The following is a 25,634-nucleotide window of genomic DNA, read 5'->3' as shown; positions in this document are numbered from 1 at the left end:
ATGTGCATTTATGCCTCTATAATTTTGCACATGTAGATCCCTGTCAGGTATGCTTTCTTCTACTTGTCCAAACAGCAAACTCCGCTCATTCATCAAAACAAAGATTAAGTGTCATGGACTCCTTGAGGCCTTCATTGAATCACCTCCCCCTACACATGTAATTTGCATATACTTATCTGGCCTCTGTTGTCACAGTGCATTGAATCATTATTCAATATTTCAATTTCTTCAACTCTTACAAGGATTCTTCAGGGAGGAGATGGCATGTCTTGGGTAGTGGGCTAAAAGTGGCACATATGATTATTTAAAAACAAAGAAGGCTTTTCCTCTTTTTTGACGTATTTTCAATCTCAGTGATTATTATAAATTCTATAAATATTAAAAGATAAATGTGTGTATTTAGCAAAGGACTTTAATTTTCTACAGAAGAATGTTTGTTTTTGAAATATATTTTAGCAATTTATTATTTTCCAAAGTGTTTTCTCATACATTTGATTATCTGATATTCATAATAATCCTCTCATTTCCTGAAAAACAAACATCATTCTCATTTTTAAAGGCTGAGTCACACAAATATATGACTAGCTTTAGAGCAAAATAGATAAGTGTGGAAGGCGTGTTTCTCTCCCTATGTCACTCTCTACATGTATCTATATAATTTTAATATCTGATCACATATTTTAGTTATTGCATAGATACTTCTGATATACTGGAAAATGATAGACCCTACATATTTTGGAAAACATGCTTAATCTAAATGTGGTTTAGTTGCCAATGAATGATTTTAAGTTCAACTTAATTTATAAATTATGTAATTGATAATGACAGAAATAATGATAAGCATATATTATGTATGTACTTAATATACATAGTTGCATCAGCATGACCTGGATGTGGGACACAGGATCAAAGGAGACAATTTTAGAACTTTAAGATTTGACTGCCCCGCTGGATTTCGGCCTTTGTTTTTGTCAATTTCTCTCATTTGGAATGGCTGTATTTACCCAATGCCTGTACCCCCGTTGTATCTAGGAAGTAACCAACTTGCATTTGATTTTACAGGCTCATAGGACGAAGGGACTTGCTTGTCTTAGATGAAACTTACTTTAGAGTTAAAGCTGGTATGAGTTAACACTTTCGGGGACTGTTGGGAAGGCATGATTGATTTTGAAATGTGAGGATATGAGATTTGGGAGGGGCCAGGGGCAGAATGACATGATTTGGCTGTGTCCCCACCAGAATCTCATCTTGAATTCTCAGGTGTTGTGGGAGGGACCCCACAATTACCCACTAGGAGGTAATTACCCACTAGGAGGTAACTGAATCATGGAGGGAGGTCTTTCCCATGCTGTTCTTGTGATAGAAAGTCTCATGAGATATGATGGTTTTACAAAGAGCAGTTTCCCTGCACAAGCTCTCTTCTCTTGTCTGCCACCATGTAAGACATGCCTTTCACCTTCTGCCATGATACTGAGGCCTCCTCAGCCATGTGTAACTGTTTAAGTCCATTAAATCTCTTTCTTTTGTTAATTGCCCAGTCTAGGGTATGTCTTTATCCGTAGTGTGAAAACCTACTAATACATGCATATACTGGAATATAGTAAATATGGTAGTTTTCATTTTAACAATAGACACTGGCATACTTTTAAATCGTTTTAATGAAACAATTTTCCTGTGCTGAACTATGCACATATAAAACAGAAACTTCAAGACTGATTTGCATTACTATTTACCAAATTGTTCAAACTTCTATACAATGTACAGCGTAAATGTACTACCTCTAGCATCATTTGGCAAATCTCTGACCACTATTTTCTGTTCATCTGCTTACTCTGGCCTTCTGGAAAAAAACAACAATACCTACCTTACAGGGTTATTAATATAAACAAACACGTAATACATGACAAAACCAGTTCTAATACATGATTTTTTTACTCCAAGGCACTACATTCTGGGTAATATTCATTTCAGATTTTTCACTACAGTTTTTCTTTTGTCTATTTGACTTTATAAAAAATATTTACTCTTATTCCTCTCAATACAGACAGAAATCTGGACTCAAAACTTTCATAATTTTAACATAAATCATTTTTTTCTATTAATATTGCTTTGCACAAGTTGTATCTGTATCAGTAAACTATTTTTTAACCCATAATAAAACATTTCAGCATTTATTTATTCCAGTTTAAATTAAGTCTAAATGGATCATGAAATCTTTTCTTTTTTTCACATTTAAGGACAGAATTTAGAAATCATCAGTAAACTATTTAATGTAATTCAGAGAACCAACATTCAAGGGACACATTTCTTCATCCACTACATCATAATAGAGAACAGAAATCACATTCAATTCGAAATACATTTAGGGTCATTTCAAAATTGATAAAGTAATATTTTTTGCAATTTGCTTACACAATGTCACTAGAAATTATACTCGAGGGTACTAGAAATACCTGATAAGGTTGAAGTATTTTTATAAAATTAGAGTGATTTTTGAACTTTTTTCAAGATGCATAACAAAATACAAAACAAATGAAACATAGAGCATTCTCACATGCCTTTAAGAACTAGCTTAGAATATTTCATTTGGCCACTACTCCTGTCTGTAATGAAGATTAACAATCTAAATCTAAGCGTTTTCTAGACATGTATTTACAGAAATGTTAATACTGTCACTCGGCAGCATGTCATTGAATCATTTAAGTTTAGCATAGATAGCCTGGTGTCAGCATATGCTCACCGATGGCAAAGTAAGCAGCAAAGTTGCTCTTCTAGGCCTCAGTTCCTTGCTAGGGAAAGAGCTCTGCCCTTCTCATGTGATTTTAAAACATCAACCTACTGTTTTATTTTTGTGTATGGAATAAAACTGTTTACATGTACAATTTCTTCCTATGTTTGTGCAAAAGCAGATGCAATTCTGTATCACATGGAGTCAAAATGCCATATAGATATATCACAATTTATTCAAAATTGTAACTATTTTTAAATCTTTTCTGCTATTTGATATTAAATATTCCGGATTTTTCTCATGTCACAAAACTGCATTAATAATAACAGTAGAAGTTCTAAGTGATATTATAACATTAACTCTCCCCATAACTTAGAAAACTTAAATATTTAACAAGAAAATTTTTATTTTATTGTGGTCTTTCATCTTTTCACCAGTATAATCTGCTATTTTATGGAGAAAATAGAGCTATAGTTTGAAACATAAACAGTCTGGCCAGAAATATTCATTTAAATATAATGGAGGAAATAGAAATGTCTTTTTCCCCCTGATCAATTTCAAAACCAATTATAAGCCAAAACATCATAGCTTCCTAAATTCATAACCTTGTATTATCAGTGTTTGATGATGAAAGCCTAAAAGATGATGCATCATGAATCTTGAATCCTTAAAAATCTTATAAAAGATGTATAAATATATCATGTATAAAATATCACATCACAATATAAATGAGCAGTCACCATAAAAAACGGTAAACATCAAGGTGGCATTTCATCACATAGATGAGTTTATCTATTGCTCTGTCATAAGATCACATGATATAAATATTTTTATTTTTTATTATGATGAAAACTGAAACAATATAATCCAATACTATAAAATGCTATAGTAATATTGAAGCATTTAGAGCACATAATTTGATACCAAATTATGTTCTCAAAGGCCTCATTTCTGTTTTGACTTTGAGTGTAGAGGCCACCTTTACTAAACTGGCTGAGGATGTCTTCCAAGATATAAAGTTAGAAGAGGTTTTAAGAATATAGCAAAGCATAACATCATGAAACCACCCAATAGGTAGTATTTATAATGTTTTCAGTATTGTATTTATTACTATTTCTATGTAGTTTAAAGAATGAAATACCTATAAACAATAGTTGTCATTATCTTTCTTAAGTAACTTTATAGCATAGATTATATATCCAGTTGTCTCTCATTAGTATTTTAGATTCTCCAGAGTTGAATGTACAACACTATACCATTATAAGCAAAATAAAAAAAAAGTTTTCTGAAAAATTGTGTTTTCAATTTTGTCTGAGCTACTAAAAACATTGTAATTTTTAAAATTCATAAATAAAACTTCAAGTTACCTAATATATCTCAGATTATTTGCTTCTCAGTAACAATCATCTGGCTTTTCCCCAGTGATTGTTCTTATCATATTTTCATTATAAAATTAGATTTAAAAGTTAGCTTACAATAGATGCTCTTCCAGAAAACAGAAAGTCTATAAATTTCACTTTTCTCTAATTTTACATACAGAGAATGAATCTTAAGAGTGAATCTTAGAATCACTTGAGTCTTAGCGGCAGGTCACCAATGTTTCTTCTTAACTAAGATGTTTCTCATTTTTAGAAATTTTGAGTTCAGACAACAAGAGGCAGTGAAAATTCTTTAGGTTTGAAAATTCTTTATCTAGCTTACCTTGGGGCAGCTAATTTCTGTGATGACTTATGGCAGAAATCCAGCAGCCTACTGTTGACATTTTCATAGTAATTATAGATCAGGAGTTGGCTGCTCTGAAGAGCAAAAACGTGTTGCATATGACATGGCAAACCCTTGCTAATATATATATATATATATATATTTACTATATATATCAATATATTTATTAAATACGTATATTTACTATGGTTCAAACATGGTAGTAAGAAGTATTCTTGTAAAGTAAATGAGTTTAAATGCATAAACCAAAATTTGGGAAAGACTGACTAGAAATTAAAAATGCACATGTGCTCCATAACTGCCAGACTCAATAAAAAATTTCTCCAGAAGAAATAAGATAAAATGTTGTGTTAACAACTAATAGTATTAATCTGGGTTGGGGTATTTATTCTAACTACTAACTCCTATACTTAATCTGCAGAAAATGGGTTACAGTTTGCTTCACTTACTCATATTTGAATGTTTTATGCATATTCCTTCTGCACTCCTGGAGTGCAAGGCACAGACCTCTGAGGAAACATGGCTTTTTCCACTGCTGACACTGCCTCTCAAATAGTGCTCCAGGTGGTTATGGAAAAGACAGGTTGCATTTGACTACAGAAATCATGGAAGAGGTCATGGAAAAAGGGAAACATAAAAAGGGGTCGTGAAAAACGAGAATGAGATAAATAACAGGGCAAAGGCCTTCTTTCCCAGTAAAACAATTCAATATGAAGAAGACACAAAAAAAGAAAGAGCTGCAAATGTGGTATGAAGATAGGTGTTTGCTGATTTGAAAGAAGAATGCATGAAAGAGGAAATAAGGATAAGAAAGCACATGTGCTTTGGAGGCAGGTAGGTAGTGGGATTTTGGATTTGGGAATAGGAATATTGGATGTTGCTTGGTGTTGACATCTGAATAGAAAGCTCCTGGTGAGACCAGTCTATCATCAGGAACATCCTGGATACCTGTGAAAGAGCTCACACTGCAGTATTGCCTTGAATTTACCACCACACAGGATCTGGACTTCAGCCCTAAAGCCTCAGAAACCTGGTTCTGTCAGCAGAAAACACATGTCGGGAAGACTGGTACATTTGTTCCCTGAGGCTGAGCTACATTAAAATCAGAAATTTGCTGGGTGAGCATGGAATTAAAGAAAGGAAATTTTTTGACCTGTACATGTTGTAGAACATTAGACTAATGTTAGAAATGACCACTCTCTTTCCTTAACACTGGCAAAGTTTGCCGGGGTAAATGATTTTCCTCTGTCTCATTTCAGACTCCTTCTGATGAACAATCTTTCTTCAAGTATATGTTACAATATTTAAAGAGTCTCCAATAGACTTAGGAATCACATGATCTCCCTCTAACTTGACTATACATCTATATGAACTGATCCTTTATATGGAGTTTGCAGTTTATTCACCAAAAACAATCTTGTTCACAGATTTTTGGAAGGCCACTTATAGTTGGCAGCTATATGCAATCCTATTCTGTAATAAATGAAAGGCTCTATGGAAGCTTTTAAACAGAAGAACAAGATCGGACCTATGATTTGGAAAAAGTTAATTGATCAAAAAAGCATTAGAGGTGCTTGCAGGCAGAGAGCAGCCTGAAAACATGAAGGTTATCTACACAACTAGCCTAGGGGATAGAAAATGAGGATCTGGCCCAAGGAAGAGTGAACAGTCTTGGATTCAAAAAATACTGCAGAGAAGACCCTGACAAAATATGCAAGTGATTTGATTGGGAACACTGAGGAGGAAGACAGGAGTTGGAGGAATCAGCAATAATAAACTTCCTGTAATTACAAGATCATTTAAAACTTTTTTGGATAGCTTTAAGGATTATGTTCTGTAGAAAAGACTTTCACTGCACAGCTCAGTTTTACCTACGTTTTAACTAATCACAGCAGAGAACTATGAATTCTTTGAATACTATACACAATTTTTGGTATATCTAAATATTTTCTCAAAAAGTGACCACAGATGGCCTCAAATTCTGAGTTTCTGTACCCCAAAATAATTAAGAATTTTTAGCTCAGAAGATTAGCTTTGGAAAAGCATAAGTTTAATAAATGTAGAAGCACTTCATTAATTATGTTGCAAAAGTAAACACTCATAATTGAATGACAATATTATAGAAAAATCCTAAAATAAATATAAATAAGATCAGAGAATAAACTACTGTGCCAAACTAAACACATGTACAAATTGCCTTAGCCAATGGCTTTCTTAAAGATCGAGAAACAATTTGGTAAATACTGTGAAATAAAATGTATGTGGCTACTTTATTTGCCTTTTATTAAGGGATATGAACTTTAAAAAGAAAACAAAAGTTTGTTAAAGAATAATTTGAGTGGCCGGGCGCGGTGGCTCACGCCTGTAATCCCAGCACTTTGGGAGAACAAGGCGGGTGGATCACGAGGTCAACAGATCGAGACCATCCTGGTCAACATGGTGAAACCCTGCCTCTACTAAAAATACAAAAAATTAGCTGGGCATGGTGGTGCGTGCCTGTAATCCCAGCTACTCAGGAGGCTGAGGCAGGAGAATTGCCTGAACCCAGGAGGCGGAGGTTTCGGTGAGCCGACATTGCGCCATTGCACTCCAGCCTGGGTAGCAAGAGCGACTCTGTCTCAAAATAAAAAAGAACTACTGTTCACAAATATCTTACTTATGTTTCTAAGATGGAGTATTTCTGAATAGCACTTAAAAGCAATTCAGGAGCACATAGGCTGAACAATCAGAAGTCAGGGAACTGCCCTTAGCTCAAAAATGATCCTGCATTATTAGCAAAAGAAGTGTCTGAGATCCCAAGTGAACATTAACTTGGCCTCAGATGATGTGTTGACGTTTTACTTGAATTCTGATCCTAGCTCCAGGAGTAGCAACGGGCCCCAGGAGTGCTTTTGTCATCTTTGAGGGAAATGCCAAGCTTCCTCTAGAATCCACACATCAGAGCAAACAGCACATTCAATAAAGAGATACTCCTTCCAAGAATAAACATAAGACTTTTTGTAGCAAAGCCAGGTGGCTTTCAGCTACTCAGAGCAAACCACACAGCTTTAAAATTAAATGTCCAGATCTCATTCACTGACCTAAAAACTGCCTATGGTTCTCAATCGTATTCCAAACTTGTTTCATGGCATACATTTAATTTTTTTAATATATTCCTTAAAAAAATAATGTGGGATATTCTTTTTCCTATCTTGACTACTAATTTGTTATTTGAGTCAAACATGTCATTCCCCATAGACAACTTTCCCATTTTTAAAAGTTTTTATCTAGAAAAATATGTAGATTAAAGACAAAAAATATTTTAATTCTGAAATAAACAATTTTAAATGACAATAACATTAGCAAAGAAAGTTAATATACGTAATAAGAAATTCCAAGGGTAATATACTAAACCTGTGGTCTATGTACAAATATCGCTTTGCCTTGTGTTACTTTCAAATTTCACAGCTTTCAAACTAGCACTTCCTTAGTTATCAGTATGGAGTGTGCCTTTAACTCACAGTTTCAGTAAGCACAATAGTTCTTTAAAACTATCAAGTGTATAACATCTCAACTTCAAAAAAATATATTTTATGTCAAGGAAAAATGTCTTAGGTAATACTAGGTTAATGCTGTTGATACAATGTTCTAGAAAAGTTCTGCCTCAGGGAATGTTCATTTTAGATGAATCTGACTGCCTCAGGGACATCTGAGGAGAATATCAGATGTTGCCAAGGGCACCTTAGGCAGCCTTACTGGAAGACTAGCAGGTTGCCTATAATTTCACACTATACTGTATGCCATGAAAGGCTATAAATATTATCCTGATATTCTAAAACTGATTCTCAGCAGATGCTAATACCATGTGCTAAGGCAATTAACAAACTCATATTTCACAGTATACTGCCTATAGCACCCTATGTAAATATTTTGAAAGTCACAACGTAGCCTGGTGATAGAAGAGTAAAACTGAGCTGTGATTAAGGGACTATCGAATTCCTATTTTTAGGAACTATATCTAATATTTTAGCAGTATTCAGGCACACAATGGCCTACAATGTTTTATAACTCAGAAGACAATTAGATTAAGTTGTAGCATTTTTGGTTCCTCTCTCATTCCTGCTAAATGAGATTTTTACTTATGCTAAGAATAAAGAACTCACAGAATTATCTGAAACACTCAAAGATTTCTAGTTGACTGAAAGATTTAATTTTCATCAGAGAATATTCCATATAACAATTTAGTTCACATACTTAGTATGAAATTTAGCATTATGTTCTCTGTAACTTAAAAATAAATTATAGAAATTACCGAATTTTAATTTATTCTATATTTTCTTCAGTGTAGCAGATTAATTTTGCTTTTTGTATTTTGCTAAAAAAACTCCAAAATAGAATCCATGTTCAGTGTTATTGTTCATAATATCTTAAATGAAATTCTAGATATAAAGGACTCCAAAATATATGTAAACAAAATATTCTTAAAAACTTACATATATTCCAATCTATCTTATATATTGAAAGATTTCATTTTTAAGTCAATAACATTAAATCTCTCTTTGATATTCAACATGGAAAACAGAAAACTACGTTTCTTACTAGGACAGAGATTGGTAAGTTTTCTTAGAACTCATTCAACAATGGTTACAATTATATTGTATGTGTTGATTATATATAACAAGTTGTGAACTCCTAAATTTTAATTTTAAAAAATAATTCATTTTTCATTTCCGTTTTACCTAATTTGATAATAGTAGGAAGTTAATGTCTCTTCAGCCAAAAACAAGGCAGGGTGGGGACACAACTCTAGAAATTAAAAATTAGGCATAGTAACACTTTAAAAAAACAGCTTCCAAAGATGTTAAGTAAACTTACAAGACAAACAACAGCAGCTGTAAGAAAAAAAATTTTTTTTTTGAGACAGGATCTCACTCTGCCATCCAAGTTGTAGTGCACTGGTATGATCACGGCTTACTGCAGCCTGAACTTCCTGGGTCAAGCAATCCTCCCACCTCAGCTTTTCAAGTAGCTGGGACCACAGGCATGTACCACTAACACCCACCATTTTTTTTTTCTTTTTTAAAATTTTGCAGATAGGAGGTCTGGTTTTTCTTGCCCAGGCTGGTCTCAAACTCCTGGCAGCAGGTCATCCTCCCACCTTGGCCTCCTAAAGTTCTGGAATTATAGGCGTGAGCCATCCCATCCGGCCTAGTATTTCTTTTAACAGCTATTTCTGACCACATAAAATATTCAGACCTGTACTGTGACATCAAAAAAGGTCGGTAATAAAAATGCCAGTAATATGCTGTGGTCAAATATAATATCTCTATAGGGATAAACATTACTATTTGAACAGCATGTGATTTGAAGCTACTGACATTTGTAAGACTAATGAAGGACAGGCAACTAGAAGTTTCCTACTACAGCTTCAAGATACAGTGATTGAATTATAGCAAGATCATAGTGATTCTGTATAAAGAACAACACATTCTTATACAAATTACAAATCTTAATCACTTCCTTGGTTAAAAAGACTAACTGTAAGTCAAAAGATAGAAAACCAAGCCAGAAACAATGTGCAACGTTTGTAATCCCAACATTCGGGGAGGTGAGTGGGGAGGATGCCTTGACCGTAGGAGTTCAAGACACGCCTATGCAACAAAGTGAAACCCCAGTCTCTAAAAAATTTAAAAAAAAAAATAGCCACACATGGTGGCACATGCCTGTAGTCCAAGCTACTTGAGAAGTTATGGTGGAAGGATCACTTGAGCCCAGGAGTTCCAGACTGCAGAGAGCTATGATGGCACCATTGTACTAAAACCTGGGCAACAGAGCAAATAGTGGACTATTATTATTATTATTATTATTATTATTATACTTTAAGTTCTGAGGTACACTTGAATGTGCAGGTTTGTTACATAGGTATACAGGTGTTATGGTGGTTTGTTGCATCCATCAACTCGTCATCTACATTAGGTATTTTTCCTAATGCTATCCCTGCATATCTGCTAAATCTCTGACTCTTAAAAAATAAATAAATAAAATAATTAAAACAACAAAAAAACCAATTTGAGCTGTCTGTAATAACTGATTTAAAGTGGTCAACTGTTAATTAAACAAACAAACAACCTGTGGTCTTTAAAGTTGAAAAATCATTTCATACTCCACTGATTTTGAGCAGGTTGATTAAGCTTGGTGATACTGAGTTACATTATTTGTGTAAGAAGATTACTAATCTCTACTTTTTTGATTAAAAGACTTTCCAAAAAAGAAAAAAAAAATGTAATCCAATTAAAAATGGGCAAAGGACCTGAATAGACATTTCTTCAGAAATGATATATAAGTAGCTAACAGTATACAAAGATATGCTTAATATTACTAATCATTAGGGGAATGCAAATCAAAACCATGAAATCAGCTCACATCCATTCAGAATGCTACCAAGAACAACAACAACAAAACGTAAATTAACAAGTGTTAGCAAGGGTGTGAAGAAACTGGAACCTTTATTCATTGTGAGTGGGACTGTAACAGCATAACCACCATGGGAAACAGTATGACAGTTCCTAAAAACAAATTAAAAATAGAATACTATATGATCCATTTCTGAGTATATATCCAAAGAACTGAAAGAATGATGTTGAAGAAATATTTGCATACCTATGTTCATAGCAGAATTATTTGCAATAGCAAAAAGGTAGAAGTAACCCAAGGTATTTATTGACAAATAAGTGGGTAAATGTGGAATATACAAATAATAGAATACTGTTTGATCTTTAAGAAAAAGGAAACCCTGTCACATGCTACAACATGGATGAAACTTGAGGACATTAGGCTAACTAACAAAAGCCAGTCACAAACAAACAAATACAATTGTTCCACTTACAAATCTAAATTAGTGACGTTCGTAGAAACAAAAAGTAGGATGGTTTTTCCCAGCGGCTGAAAAGGGTGAAATGGGATGTGGTTAAATAAGTATAAAGTTTCAGTTCCAAAATGAAAACATTCTGGAGATTGGTCACAAAACAATGTGAATATATTTGATACTACTGAATTACAGACTTAAAAATTGCTATATGGTAAATTTTATGTCAAGTGTTTTTTACCACAATTTAAAATTTTATATTATGTGCTTTTTACAATTAAAAATTATATATATAATTATATACAATGAATAATATAATTTAATAACATGTAAATAATAAAATTATATATAGAGAGAGATTATACTAAGTGGGACAACATATTTAAAGTGTGTAGCATATAACAGATACTCCAAACAGCATTAACAGATGAAGAAGTATTACTCTCCTATGTTTAACGACAAAGTTTCTGGAGTCAAAATTCTATTACTCGAGGGAGGGCCCTGACCATATTTACTATCTGTGTGATCTTGGCCCTGAGTTTTCTCAGCTACACAATGGATTAAAAGTTGCACATTCCTTACAGGGATGTTACTAATCAATACATTTTCTGGTCAGGCACAGTGGATCACATCTGTAATCCCAGAACTTGGGGAAGCCAAGGGAGGAGAATCACTTGAGCTCTAGGAGTTCAAGGCCAGCTTGGACAATATAGCCAGACCCTATCCCTAAAAAATTAAAATTAAAAGTGAACTTATAATACTTGCATGTAATATGCCATATAAAAGAGCTTGTTATTATTATATTATTATCAATTTCTAGACCAGAAGGACCCTGTCATTATATTTTTATTATTAAATTTTTAGTACTTACCTCATTTAATATTTTGGATGAGTGCATTCTATCATCATCATCCTTTATAGCCAAAATAAGTCAAACTTTGAGTTCCCATCCACACATAAAATACAGATCTTTTATGCATTTAGCTTGTTTTTCAAAGTAATCTGGTTAGAAAAACAGCCATTAATTAAATTAAAATCTTTTAATTATTTTCAGGCAAATAACTAATAAAGTTGTATTTACCTTATACATTCTGAGACCAGTTTTCCAACACATATTGTTCCATTTTTGGCATCTTGCTTACTATACACATGTTTAGCGCACTACAACGACATTGTATTTAGACATAATTGTCATACTTAGTCGGAATTTTCAGACAATAAAATAAGGCAAAAAGAGGAATCCATGATAAAATAGTATGGAAAAGTTAAAATCGACTTTATTTCTTCCTTGTATATTCAAAAACATAGATAAATAAGGATGTGGTATGATTTTACTGATGAAATTCTATAATAATCTGAAAATAGAAATATTAGTATATATTTCATTCCTAAATCAATATAAAAAGCTTAAGTGAATGCTGTGGAAAAAGAAGCACTTTTTGTATATGTCACTTGCTATTTGATTGTGTGTATAAAATAGCTATGTATACCAAATGTTAGTGCCCTTTCTAAATTATGTTAGTAGTTAACCAAGCTACCAAATGTTCAAACCTAACAAAAAAATAATATAATTACAGACTGCTGCAATAAAATGGTACTTAAACTTTATTTTCTATATTGAAATAGCATAATTTAAATAATCAATAACTTTCCTAATCAGTTATGAAAACAGAATATTGAACTTAATTATCTGTTTGACAATAAGAGTGATAATATGGCTTAAAAGTATTCAAAGCATACAAGCCACATACAAAAATGAAAAAATCTACCTCACACAGATTCTTAAGATTATTATTTATTCAACATGATGCTTTTAAAACCAATGAATGAACTAATGAAATTTAATGATGATATTTCCGAAGGATCAAATAAAAAATTTTATTAGATCATTATTCTTAAATTCTAAATCGAAAAATCTGCAATATATATTTGGAGGTGGGACACAATATTTCTGATTCAGACCATTATTTCCTTGATAAAGGAATCAGCTTGTGAGCAGAAAACTGAAGGCCCAATGACTTCTGGTTGAAGAATATTAGGGAAAGCAGCAATCCTTTGGGAGAAACGACATGACTGCAAGGGAAAAATAACTGTATGAAGATTTTTTACCTACCTTTTTACCTTATATATCTGTAAATTATATTATTACTATTAATTTGTGTGTAATAAAATATTAAGCAAAATTATATAATCATCCCTTGTAATATAATCATACCATGAATATGTATAAAAATAATAAATAAATATGGAAGTTTTTATTTATCAAGTAGGAAGAAGGAAAAAAATCAAGGATTTCTCCAAAAAAACAAAACCTGATAGACAAATAGAGCAATTCACCATCTCTACTTATGATTCAGTTAAGGAGCACAAGCATTCTAATTGCCAGCAATCTCCTATGTCAAGAAAAAAAAATTCTAAAGATTAAAGGCTGTATGGGAATTCTGGCAAATCTGATTTGCTGCAGTTCTTATTTCCTAACTGTTCCAAAGATACTAGAACCAAAAAGACTGTTTTCTTTGCTTTCAAGCCTAAGAGCTACATGAACCTGGCAAGGGTGTCACTTCTACTATTATTTCAGCCAAATGTTGTTTGTGTTCATTACCTTCCTTTTTCTGCATCAGGGAAATACACCAGCAGCAGCAGGAGAGTATCCTGTTCTTTAACTAAGAGATGTGAGAAGCAAATTCTGATTCTTTCCAACCAATCACCATAAATGCCTTAACACAGGAATTCCAGACCTACCACCGAAGACCTACAGCTCAAAAAAAGTTTCACAGAAAACAGGCTAAATGATTTCACTAAAGGAAAATAGCATTGGTCAGTAGATTCAGGCTCTCCTTAACATGATAACTTTTTGGATACTCTTCTTTGGTTTTTGACCTTCAAAATTTCCTCTTAGAAATTAGCACACTACTACTCATCACCAAACTCCTACACCTAGAACCTTATGTACTAGGTGTCATAGTTCTGCCCAACCAGCACTACTCAAGCGTGTTCATCATGGCTAAGAGGATACTGGGATAATATGGAATTCAAAAGACTGATTAGGGAAGGAAACAATGGACAGACAATGATTAAAAAAAAATCCCATCAGAGGACACAGGGGTGAATATCTTCAAGAGCTATTGAGATGACTGAAAGAGCATAACCAGATAACACAGTTACCAAAATTTTCTCCTAGTGCTGAGTATTGCTTTCTTTCTTTAAGGGTCAGTCATTCCCATTAAAGATTAAATTTCCCTGTGTCCCTTGCAGCTAGGTGTTGACATGTAACTAAGTTCAGGCCTGTGGGATACAAGTAGACGTCATGTGTGATCACTTTCAGTTCAATTTTGGGACAAGGTGATTGTCCTAGATTTTCTCTTAAACCCTTCCTGTTAGATTGGAAATGGCCATTCATAGAGAAGCTTGCTTAAGGAAGTCACCATGAAGCCCAGGCTGGACACCCACTTCTTGATGGTCTCATGTTTGGCCAGCAGAATTCTATCATTTCTCAGGTACTCTGATTCAGGGTCTCCTTTCTTTTTTTTTTTTTTTTTTTTTTTTTTCTTTTTGAGACGGAGTTTTGCTCTTGTTACCCAGGCTGGAGTGCAATGGCCCGATCTCGGCTCACCACAACCTCCGCCTCCTGGGTTCAGGCAATTCTCCTGCCTCAGCCTCCTGAGTACCTGGGATTACAGGCATGCATCACCGTGCCCAGCTAATTTTTTGTATTTTTAGTAGAGACGGGGTTTCACCATGTTGACCAGGATGTTCTCGATCTCTTGACCTTGTGATCCACCTGCCTCGGCCTCCCAACGTGCTGGGATTACAGGCGTGAGCCACCGCGCCCGGCCAGGGTCTTCTTTCTACAGGAACTGAATCTCTCTCTAACCAATGCAGTGGCAGCTGAGGGAGGTGGAAATGAAAGAAATAAATCTGAACTGTTGGTAAAGTATCTGGACTTACCTATACAACCATTAATTGAAGTTCAGTAGTTGAAGATGAAAGGGAAGATACTAGTGATTGATATTACTTATTAGGCAGGAAAACTATTTAAAGATATTGGAGTGACAGAATTATGTTGTCAAAGAGAAACTACGGAAAAAAAATTGGACAAATTGGCAGAGGGAGCACTGTGATGCACGCTAATGTCATCTGCTGTTGACTATTCTGAAACTGACCATGACAGTTTGCACACGGCATTTCTATTTTGACACATTTCGGAACCTGTAGGACTTAAGTGGTTTAATACATATAACTTTACATTATATAAAAATTGAATTTTTATTTAAATTGCAAAACTGGGCTTGCGGTGATCAGAAATGGAATTGGCCAATGAAAGACCACACAGTTCTAAAAAACCTTTAGGTAAGGATGTTTCAATTGGCAATGTGTTTTGAATATAATGTTCCCTCATTTAGTAAATATTTTCTAGTGATAACTCTGAGACAATTTCTGTGGTAATGCCAGGTGAATTATAGGACTGTGGAGAGGAATGGAGACTAGAATCTGTAGCTGTAAGGAGTTCACAGTCTAATGGAGTGTCCAAATCTATAAACTAGAAGAGGCAGAAAGAGGAGAAAAGATGATTTTCAGAAATGAAAAAAGACATATAAATACTCCAGGAGCTTACAGGACTTGGATAGTGTTTATAGAAGCCAAAGGTCAGCTTTTAAAAATAAGTACAAAAAATGAGATAAAATTATGACCCAGATCATGAAAACTAAAGTTATATAAGAACATAAAATGTCACTCTGAGTCACAATCATGAGATCTAAAAGCATCCAACCCCAAAGTCTTACTGTCAGAGCAGCAAAGTAAATGCTTTATAGCAGTACACGATGTTCCTTTTGTATATCTAGCTAAAAAGTTTAAATATGTAATGCCAAACAAGCTGACTAGCTGTAAAAAACAGAAAAGTACATTGTGTCCACACATGTAACAGTAAATGAAATCAACTTCTCAAGTTACAAGATGAACAAAACCTAACCAGGACAAAACAAAAAACAAGGAAACTTAACATGTCTTAATATTTTGGGGGTGGGTAGATGGATATTGGCATTCTACTCAACATGTTATATATAATAACTACACACATTTATGGTGCATACAAAAAAAAGTATAGCACAATATATAATTGCCTCTGTTTTTTGATTAATCTGTTATCAACTTGACATACACACGTATAATACATATACGTAACAGATATACATTCACACATGAATCTACACATAAATACTTATAAATATATATAACATACACAGAGTAATTTGTTTCTCTTACTTACAGTTTTACACTTAGTTACACTTTTCTAATCATTCACTGGAAGTTAGGAGAGCCAGAGAGTTAAAAGTATTGTTTTATGCTCTTTAATTTCTGTTAAAATGAACCCATGGAAAATGGGCTAAAGTTCTGTGATCAATTCATAGCTCCAGACAGAGTCTGATAATGTGATACCAGCTAGAGCTAAGATTCCCTCCAGAAACAATCAGATGAATGGACATTCTCTGACCTGCCTTCCTTCATCATGTGATAACTGATGACAAAACCAAACTTAAATCCTGACTGGTAAGCATGATAGTGGTTGCAGTAGCAGGTTTAATAAACGGGTGTGGAACTGATACGATGATCATGGCTTAAGCGGTATCCTGATGACAGAAACAACAGTCAGGATGCTGCCAAGCCTAACTCTTTGCTGCTGTACTCACTGGCCCCAGAATTGTCAAAGGTTGCCTATTGCTTCTCTTAGGAGGTCAAGTGCCTCTCTCGATTAAATCTCCCCATGATTTAAACAATATGAATAATAGTCCAATAAAAATACTACTGGGTGCTACAGTCTTCAACAGCTCTATCTGCAAACAGATACACTATATTCACAAGCTTTTAAGAACTAAACACAGTGCTCACAATCACCATAAAAGCAAAAGAGAGAAAAACACTCATAATAATGCACGCAATTAACTGTGAAGAATTCCCAAGAAATGCCTGTGTTCTCAACTACAGTGAAGTACAGGTAATTATTACCAAGGTTACAAATATTGCTCCATGGTGAGAAACACTGAAAATGTACATTTTCATAAGAATTGGATATCCATTATTGAGAAAGCATTCTTGGACAGAAAGAATTGTAGTTTGTTAAATATATCCAAATTATTAATAAATGTTTAATTTCATTTTTGATACATGCTGTTGAAAAGTATAATAGCATAACTTTTTGCCAGAAAAAAGGATCCTTCAATGGTAAGGGTATGAGTGGGACTCAAGAAATACAACCAGGGCACATCATAAACCTAAAAAATGTACTGAGAGAGCATTCCTTAAAGATTCTCATTGCTTGAATTTTCATGTTCTCTAGACCCATAGGATACCTTATTTTGCATAGATATAGAAACCAATTGTTGTATTTACATTTTAACAACAGTAGAAGTTGACAGACCCTAGGGAACCTTTACTCCTCTGTAGCCCACTAAGTGCCAGGAAATATCCCTCACCATCAGCCATTATCTCTTAAATAATCCATACACTTAAGAACCTCACCTTAGATGAAAAAGGAGAATAAAAAGAAAAAAGAAATTATAATGTTCTACTTACTCTTCAATGGCCCCAAATCAGTATTTTTTAAAAGTCAACGTATATCGAGTGCTCCGAGACACGTCAGCCTGTATTTTATATTTTCCCAATATTCTAATGTCCTTAAGCTCATATTAAGGTTAAATTTGCAAAGTTATACTGTAGAACCTGATTATCGTATTAAATATATCTGAAGGATATCAAACATCACTGAAGGAATAAATGTAAACTGAAGTTGATTATGGTTTTTACAACACTAAACATTCCTTAAAACAAAAAGTTCAAAATGGGCCCCAGGTATTTTTATTGAAAAACAAATTTAATCTAGAACTATTTTAATTTCCATTAAAGAGTACAATCCTGTTTTCATTATATAGTTTACTTAAAAATAGCATGGCCATCATTCCTCTTTTTTCTGGTTCCAAAATGCAGTATTTGAGGGCTTCTCATATTCTATCTTTGTCATCCCTAATTACTGCATGTATTTCAGTAAAATCAGTAATAGATAATTTTAATAATATTATTATACCGTGTATTACTAATAAATTCATTGGTTCCAAATTCCATACTCATTTATTACATGATAAAGGGTATGGTTTAATTAAACTATAAAATATGTTTAAAATATGCAATACATAAGCCACCTGAGCTAATAATTCAGTTTGCTCATAATGATCCTGATTTCCAATTCTCCTAATATAGTCACAAGAATGGGATGAATGAATCCTTTACTCCAGCTCTGGGAGAAGATAATGGTATTCCCACAATTTTCCCACTGATGAATCTTGCATACTTAATTTTATCACTACAGTATATCTACTGAATATATCCCATTGTTGAAAGAGTTATAGGGGGAGGTCAGGGAGAGATAACATGGGGAGAAATGCCAGATGTAGGTGATAGGGGATGGAGGCAGCAAGCCACATTGCCATGTGTGTACCTATGCAACAATCCTGCTTGATCTGCACATGTACCCCAGAACCTAAAGTACAATTTTTTAAAAATTACATAATTATAACCGAAGTAAAGCATGCTGGTTCTATCTACTGTACTTAGGTTTAAATGTGTTGACTTTTCTGTATCTTTAGATTAAGTGAAACTTTTATCTTTTCCTAAAACATGGATATTAAAATCTCTATCAGAATTTTGATACTAATAACCAAATAAATTAATAACTTTCAAAACAGTGAAAGCTCTTTACATCTATAGCATTAAACATGGTATATTCAAGGTTTTTCAAAAGGACAACAAAGGTAATGAACTTTAACAGACATTGCTAGCATAGAGTAGTCAAAAGTCTTTGAGGTTTCTTCCGCATTAACGCTTTCTCACTGTAAGCTTGTCTTTGCTGTCATTACTTCTCTGGCATTTATATTGGGGAAATTGAGAAAATGAGCCTCAATGACAGAGGTTCTCATGCTCACCTACTCTCACGTAACTCCATCAATGCCCTTTGTTCCTAAAACCTTCTTATAAATAAATTATATTTACACATTACATATAAAATATACAAAAAGAAACATTTTTAAATCATTCTATTTAAATATAATGATAAATTATATTTTTTAATTATTTCAGATAGTTTTCAAATATATTTCAAAAGAAGGAACAGTTCAAACTTTCACTAAGGAGTTACTTGCAAAGCAATGCTGATTATGTTAAACAGTCACTTGGGAAGAAAAAAACATAAGGATTAGTCTCAGCAACAATTATGCTGATGCTTCCCAAGGCTTTTTTTTAATAAATAAATTAATATGAAAAAAAAGCACAAATGTACCTCACAAATAACATGGGAGAAAAAAGCACAAATGTACCTCAAAAATATGGGGGAAAAACACAAATGTTAAATTGTTTCTCAAATAAGAGGTTCAGAATTCCATGTTTCTTTGCCCTCGTATAAACTGAGTACATAATCCATTATTTAAGATAACAAAGCTCATGGAGAACATTTAAAGGTAGATTCATGCAGTCGAGTATTATTTCAAGTAATGCCTTATCATCATGTGCTTCCAGCTGCAAATGAACTGAAAAATAACATCCTGAAAGCTACAGAAAAGATTAATAAGCTAATGATTCCCCAAAAGGGAAAGAATATGCATAAATAGCAGTGGGATGGAAGCTTTAGATAAGGATTCTGTAATATGCACTCTGAGTTATTATTTGAGAAACCACACTGTCAGCATACATTTCATCATGTTAAGAATAAGCAACAGGTGGTTCACGGGTAAAACATGATAGCGTTTATCTGCTCCATGCCCTGCAGAAGTCATCTTTACAGAAATGTAACTGTCTTACTAAAATGGTAATACTCAAACCTGATGAAAGTTTTTCCAGTACATCAGTATTATATTTTTAGGTATTGCATATACTTCAAAGCAAATATTTGCTTACAATGTATCAGTAAATCCTTTTGAAAATGTATGTACAATTTTGATGGACTTTTTCCTTGAGATCAGAGAAGAATATCTGAAAATGATATAGCAATAGAATACTGTCTCTACAGAAATTGACTGCATAAATTTTAGCATATTTAGTTCTATATAGACAACTCAGCTTGTCTCAATAGTTTAAATCAAACAAATTCACAAACCATCCAAGTCACTCAATAATTCAATAAACTAATTTGAATAAAGTAAGAATACAAAGTACTCAAAATTTAAAATACAATTTAGAGAAGAAAGCTTTTATCTCCGCTCCTGGTGAAGGTATTATAATTGTACTCCTACAATTCTCCCACTGAGGAATCTTTTGTAGTTGATTTTATCACTATCAAACAGAGCTAAACAAAGAAACAAACAAAAAGAAAAAAACAAATAGAAAACAGCATGCAACCAGTATCCGCTAGACATATCCCATGGTTGAAAGGGGTTTCAAAAATTCATTTCTAAAAGATTTTCAAGCAGCCATTAGATAATGAAATGCCGTAATATGAAACTGTTCAAATACTTATAAAATGTTCAATATGTTTTTGCCAAATGAGGGCATGATAAACCAATTCTCTTTAGGTATAGGAATATCTCACTTGCTTGCTTTTTTCCTTGTACTCAATATAAGTATAAACTTAAAGATGCAAAAGTTATGCTTTTATAAGGGCATTTATTTATCAATAAAATGATGCTTAAGCTTTGTTCATAAAGTATGTAGGCAAAGTTCTCTATTAAATATTCCCAATCAACTGGCTACAGCAAATGTTAAAGTAAGCATGAGCGTTTCTTCAGGAATCGCTCTGCTAGGTTTGGCTGTCAGCTACCTCCTGGAGAGTCTGAGAGAATGGGTTAGGGGAGGCCGGACGGAGCTCGCTTAGGCTCGGATTTATTTTCCCTAGTGGTGCCCAAGTCAGAGCTGATGGCAGAAGTTAACCCATCATCTCCAGGTAGTGCACTGCAGATGGACTTCACGAGAAATTACCTTCAGTGTCACGTGAAGGACTGGCCATGTGCCTATGAACCTGTCCCGCTCCAGGCCAATTGGGCTGGGGACGGGGACCCACCATCAGGGCGGCCTCTTCCTGGGACCACCGAGTTCAAGGCTTCCACGTAGGCGGCTCTCACAGGGCTCAGCTCACATCAAGTGAGGAAAATAAGGACTGGCTTCGGGGGTCTGAACCTCGCTCCCCCTTAATCTCGGTGGTGAAAACACGGGGGGGGACGGGGGGTTTAAGGTTTAAGCCCTTCATGGCTGTCACGGACCCCCGCCCACGCACGCACTCCCCGAAGACCTCAGGTCACCGATCCATGTTGGAATAAAGCGAAATTAAAGTGCATTACGAAGTGCTGTGGATTAAAGTCACACCGAAGTGTAAACCTGGCCGACACTTTAGGTCATCGGGAGCAGTTCAACGAGCGCCAGCTGGGGCCGCCACACACCCTACCGCCCGCGTGGCTTTTAGAAACCTTCCCTCAAATTCCTTAACGGATCATTAGTGAAGGGATCGATCCCAGGGGCTTTCACAGCGACACCGAGCACTGGCACCCGGGTCGGCGACGCCTCTGGGAAGTGCGGAGGGAGCGCCGCGCTTTCAGCCTCTGTGGAAGGAGGGCCAGGAGAGAGCTGGCGGTACCCGAACTCGGGGCGGGAGGAGGAGGCGGGACCCGGCGGGACTCTGCGGGACCCGAGCTAAGGGCGGAGGAGGGGCGGGACCCGGTGGGACCCATTGAGACCCGAGCCTGGCGCCTCCGAGATACAGCCCGGCAGCCGGACCGGAGAGGCCGCGAGCCGCGAAGCACCCCCGCCGCGCGCCCCGGAGCCCCCTCCCCGGTGCTCGGAACCGCCCCCCCGCACTCAAGCGGCACTCACGTCTCGGAATTTGTTCCAGCGCCCGGCTTCCTTGTCGTACTGCGAGACCGTGCTGAGCCACTGCTGGTCATCCAGGAAATTGCCGCCGTCCGAGCGCCCCCCGCCCGCGATCCCCGCGGCGGCCAGAGCCTGACTGCACCAGGCGGCGGCGCACACGCACAGCACTGCTGGGACCCGCAGCATCTGGGGGGACACGGGGAGCGTTAGCGTCGGCGAGGGGCAAGGCCGGGGCCCGGGGAGCTGGGCGAGCCGCGGGGGTGCGGGGGAGACCGGCTGAGGCCGCGCGTCCCTCCCTGCAGGCTGTGCCCCCACGGCCCCGCGCACACGCTCAGCAGACCCGGGAGGAGGGCGGCTGGTGAGGTCGAAGACCCGGGAGGAGGGCGCTGGGTTAGGAGAAAGACCCGAGAAGAGGTGGGGTGAGGAGGGCGGCGGGTGAGGACAGAGACCCGGGAGGAGGGCGCTAGTTGGGGAGGGAGCCCCGGGAGGAGGGCGACGGGTGAGGAAGGAGACCCGGGAGGAGGGTGATGGGGTGAGAACGGAGCCCCAGCTCCAGCCCCAGCCCCGCCGCCAGGGCGCCCCGCCACTGCCCCGCACCTCACCTTGTCGGGAGCCCCACGGTGCCCGCCGCTCCTGCGGAAGCGCAGCCTGGCTCTGCCAACTCGCCGCGCTCCAGAGCCGCACGCGCCGCTGTGTCAAGCCGTCCACTCCGTTCCCTCCCCGGCGCCCCCCCGCCCCACGCGGAGCTCCGCTCATTTCCCCCGCCCCTTCTCCCCCTCCTCCTCCTCCTCCCCCTCCCGTCCCACCTTCCTCGCGCGGGATCCGCGGCAGGACGCTCGGCTGGAACCTGAGGATGAGGTGGCTGCGCGCCTGAGAATCTGGACCCGTTCTACACCCCTCCCCCTCCTGAGAGGGGCTCGCGTGGGAGCCGCCCGCCCACCCCGCGCCCGGGAGGAACACGGCGCGCCACCTCTTGCGGCGGCTCTGCTACAGTCTCGGGTGCACAGGCCGGCGCGAGAAAGAGGAAGGAGAGCTGAGGAAAACTTCCTGGGTCCACAGACTCGAATCCCCGAGCTTCCAGCCCTGATGGCCTTCTGCACCCAGCTCCGCCCTCCAGCAACGCCGGATACCCAGGAGGTCTGGGGAGAACTCTTTAATTTCAGAAAATTTAAAGTTTGTGTGAAATTCCGGATTATTACCGAAAGCGAAGTTTCGTGTTAAAGGTGGCAGTTTCTTGTTTTGTTTTTTCTTTCTTTCTTTCTTTCATTTTTTAAAGAGAGAAGCATCACCAGGTAAGGCGTTGAAGAACACCTGTATCTCCCACATACTCTATCTGTATTTTTCCCTTTATAAAAACTCCCTGGCAACTGCACTTTACAATCAGAAACTTTTAAAGCCTACTGTCTCCTTCCTGCAAAACCAGAAGAGAGTTTGGAAGCCCGAACACCAGTTCTGTATTCCATTGTTCATTTATGACAAAATATTGGCTTTCCATGTCTTTTCGACGTGCTCTAAATAAACTGGGAGGAAATCAGTGTTTAGCCCCCTGTAGAGAGAATCTGATACAGAGAACCTCTCATATTTAGAGGATTTAGGGGACGTGAATATTTCACGTAAATCAACAAATGTCTGCAAGCCAATAGACTGCGATAATGTTCTGTATCACTATTTGAATTATTAAAGATTTCAGCCAAAACTACATCTCCCAAAGTTATGACCTTTGAAAATTTCTAGTAGCCTCCAAAACTTAAGAAGATATTTGAATAGTAGCAGTACACTTTAGTGTTTGGAGGCTACTAGAAATTTAGACTAGATTGATACAGTGATACAGTATTTACTGTACAATGATTAATATTAATTTCTATTTTTAATGTAATATTTCCAAATGAACATATAATACGTATGGTAGGAAATATGCATGTAATATTTGCATAGGAAAGAAATTACTATTTTTAACTTAGAAAAAAAGATACTTTCCTCAATTGCCCCCATTTCTACTGTGATGAATGGAGAAAAAGCACAGAACTTACTATTGCAATTCATGGGAGCCCTGATTGACACAAACAAATGTCAGAAAACTCTAAGAATGTAGATGTATGCTAATTCTTCAAAGATATTTATTTTAGCCTATCCACAGAGGGTCGTGGCCTTGAAGTTGCCATATTTAAATTCTTGTTTACTACATTTATTAAGACAGTAGTAGTGGTGGTCCATCCTCCACTATCACCGTTTTCTGACCCCCTGGTCCTTTCACCTCCCACACTCTCACCCTTAGCTCTCTACCTCAGAATTTGGAATACTTTCTTCTTAATATCTCATTATGGTTTATAACCTCATTATTTCTAAATTGAAATCTAATAGGGGAAGCACAGAAATTGCTTCTTATGAGAAACTGAAATGCGGCAGAAGTCAATAATTTTAAAAGTAAAAATGACCTTCAAACCTTTGTAACTTACCTTTAAAAAAGTCGCTATTAGCTAGAAAATATTTGCTGAGGAATGATCCTCAAACACTCATCCCCTTCAGCATCTGCCATACATTTTAGCTCAGTAATTGCGACCATCTAAGCCCAACATGGTCACCTTTAGATTTTTGGAAGCACATATGTTAATACCACATCCCTTCCCCGCCCCCCCCCCCAGTACATCTATTTTGTGGCTGACTCTCTAATATTCATAGCTTGTTTTCACATCTGACTTTCACTGGCAGCTTCCCATACTGCATCTCCACAGGGACTTCACCAAGTTGTGAAATTTGTTGAAAAACAAATAATGACAGTTGAATGCATCTTGGGAGAAAAGGCTTTGATAGGGTCTTAAACTCCATGTCTGATGATAGAGTAGGATTCACCAGCAAACTGCAAGTTTAAAATTCTAAAGTGGAAAGAGGCAGAGTGCACCTGTCTACAGTGTGTTTTTGTTGGCCTGGTGTGGTTCAGTCATGCTCATGCTTCTACAGCTCCTTAAGCTTCTCTTTTTAAGCCACTGTCATCTTCTAGGTTAAGTCACTAGGCACCTTGGTAGTGAGAGTCAAAGTGTAATAGGTGTGACGTTGTGATGTTATTAATCACAGGGAAAGCTTTCTGTCAGTTTCTCTATACATCAACATTTGGGTCCTCAAACAGCCTGCTTTCAAGGTTTAAATAATCCTAGGGGAATTCACACTTCAGTTAACACTTGTGGTTATCAGTTATCACCTTAGTGGGGATTCACTGAAAGCTTGCTGAGAGCAAAACACAGCAGGGAAAAATAAGGAAAGAGGATTAGGTGGGAGGTAAGATATTGGAAGAGTAGTCAGGAACTTTGCAAGTCAACGGAGGTGAGTAGACAGGAAATACTTCACTGAGTACTTCTCAGTTTGATGGAGAGCCAGTTTAAGAAACTGGAGAAGCCATAAAAGCAGAAAGCAGGGTGCAGCATTGGAGATAGGTAGAGTGAGACACTGGGTCCATGGCCAGGACTTGATTTTATTTTTCTGATCATGGTTTACAAAATT

The 25,634-nt window shown here is 36.8% G+C and overlaps 1 protein-coding gene across 4 annotated transcripts in view; it reads right to left on the bottom strand.

Moving 5' to 3' along the window:
• Positions 1-23,032, bottom strand: part of SPOCK3 (SPARC (osteonectin), cwcv and kazal like domains proteoglycan 3) — a 670,557-nt gene extending 647,525 nt beyond the window's left edge. For 3 of the 4 annotated variants that reach the window (XM_008992482.5, XM_078366313.1, XM_078366314.1), the window contains exons 1-2: positions 22,742-22,825; positions 22,143-22,325 (exon numbers count right to left, since the gene is read on the bottom strand). In XM_008992482.5, the coding sequence (XP_008990730.1) occupies positions 22,143-22,325 (183 nt within the window). In that variant the 5' untranslated portion in view covers positions 22,742-22,825. Of the gene's footprint in view, positions 1-22,142; positions 22,326-22,741; positions 22,826-22,945 lie in introns of those variants that run through there. The other variant, XM_054252809.2, reaches the window with a different exon arrangement.
• Between the last annotated feature and the right edge of the window lie 2,602 nt (positions 23,033-25,634).

The sequence above is a fragment of the Callithrix jacchus genome, chromosome 3 (assembly GCF_049354715.1).
Source record: "Callithrix jacchus isolate 240 chromosome 3, calJac240_pri, whole genome shotgun sequence".
NCBI classification, from domain to species: Eukaryota; Metazoa; Chordata; class Mammalia; order Primates; family Cebidae; genus Callithrix; species Callithrix jacchus.
Note: the sequence above shows the minus strand (reverse complement) of the source record. Positions and strands in the feature narration are given on the sequence as shown.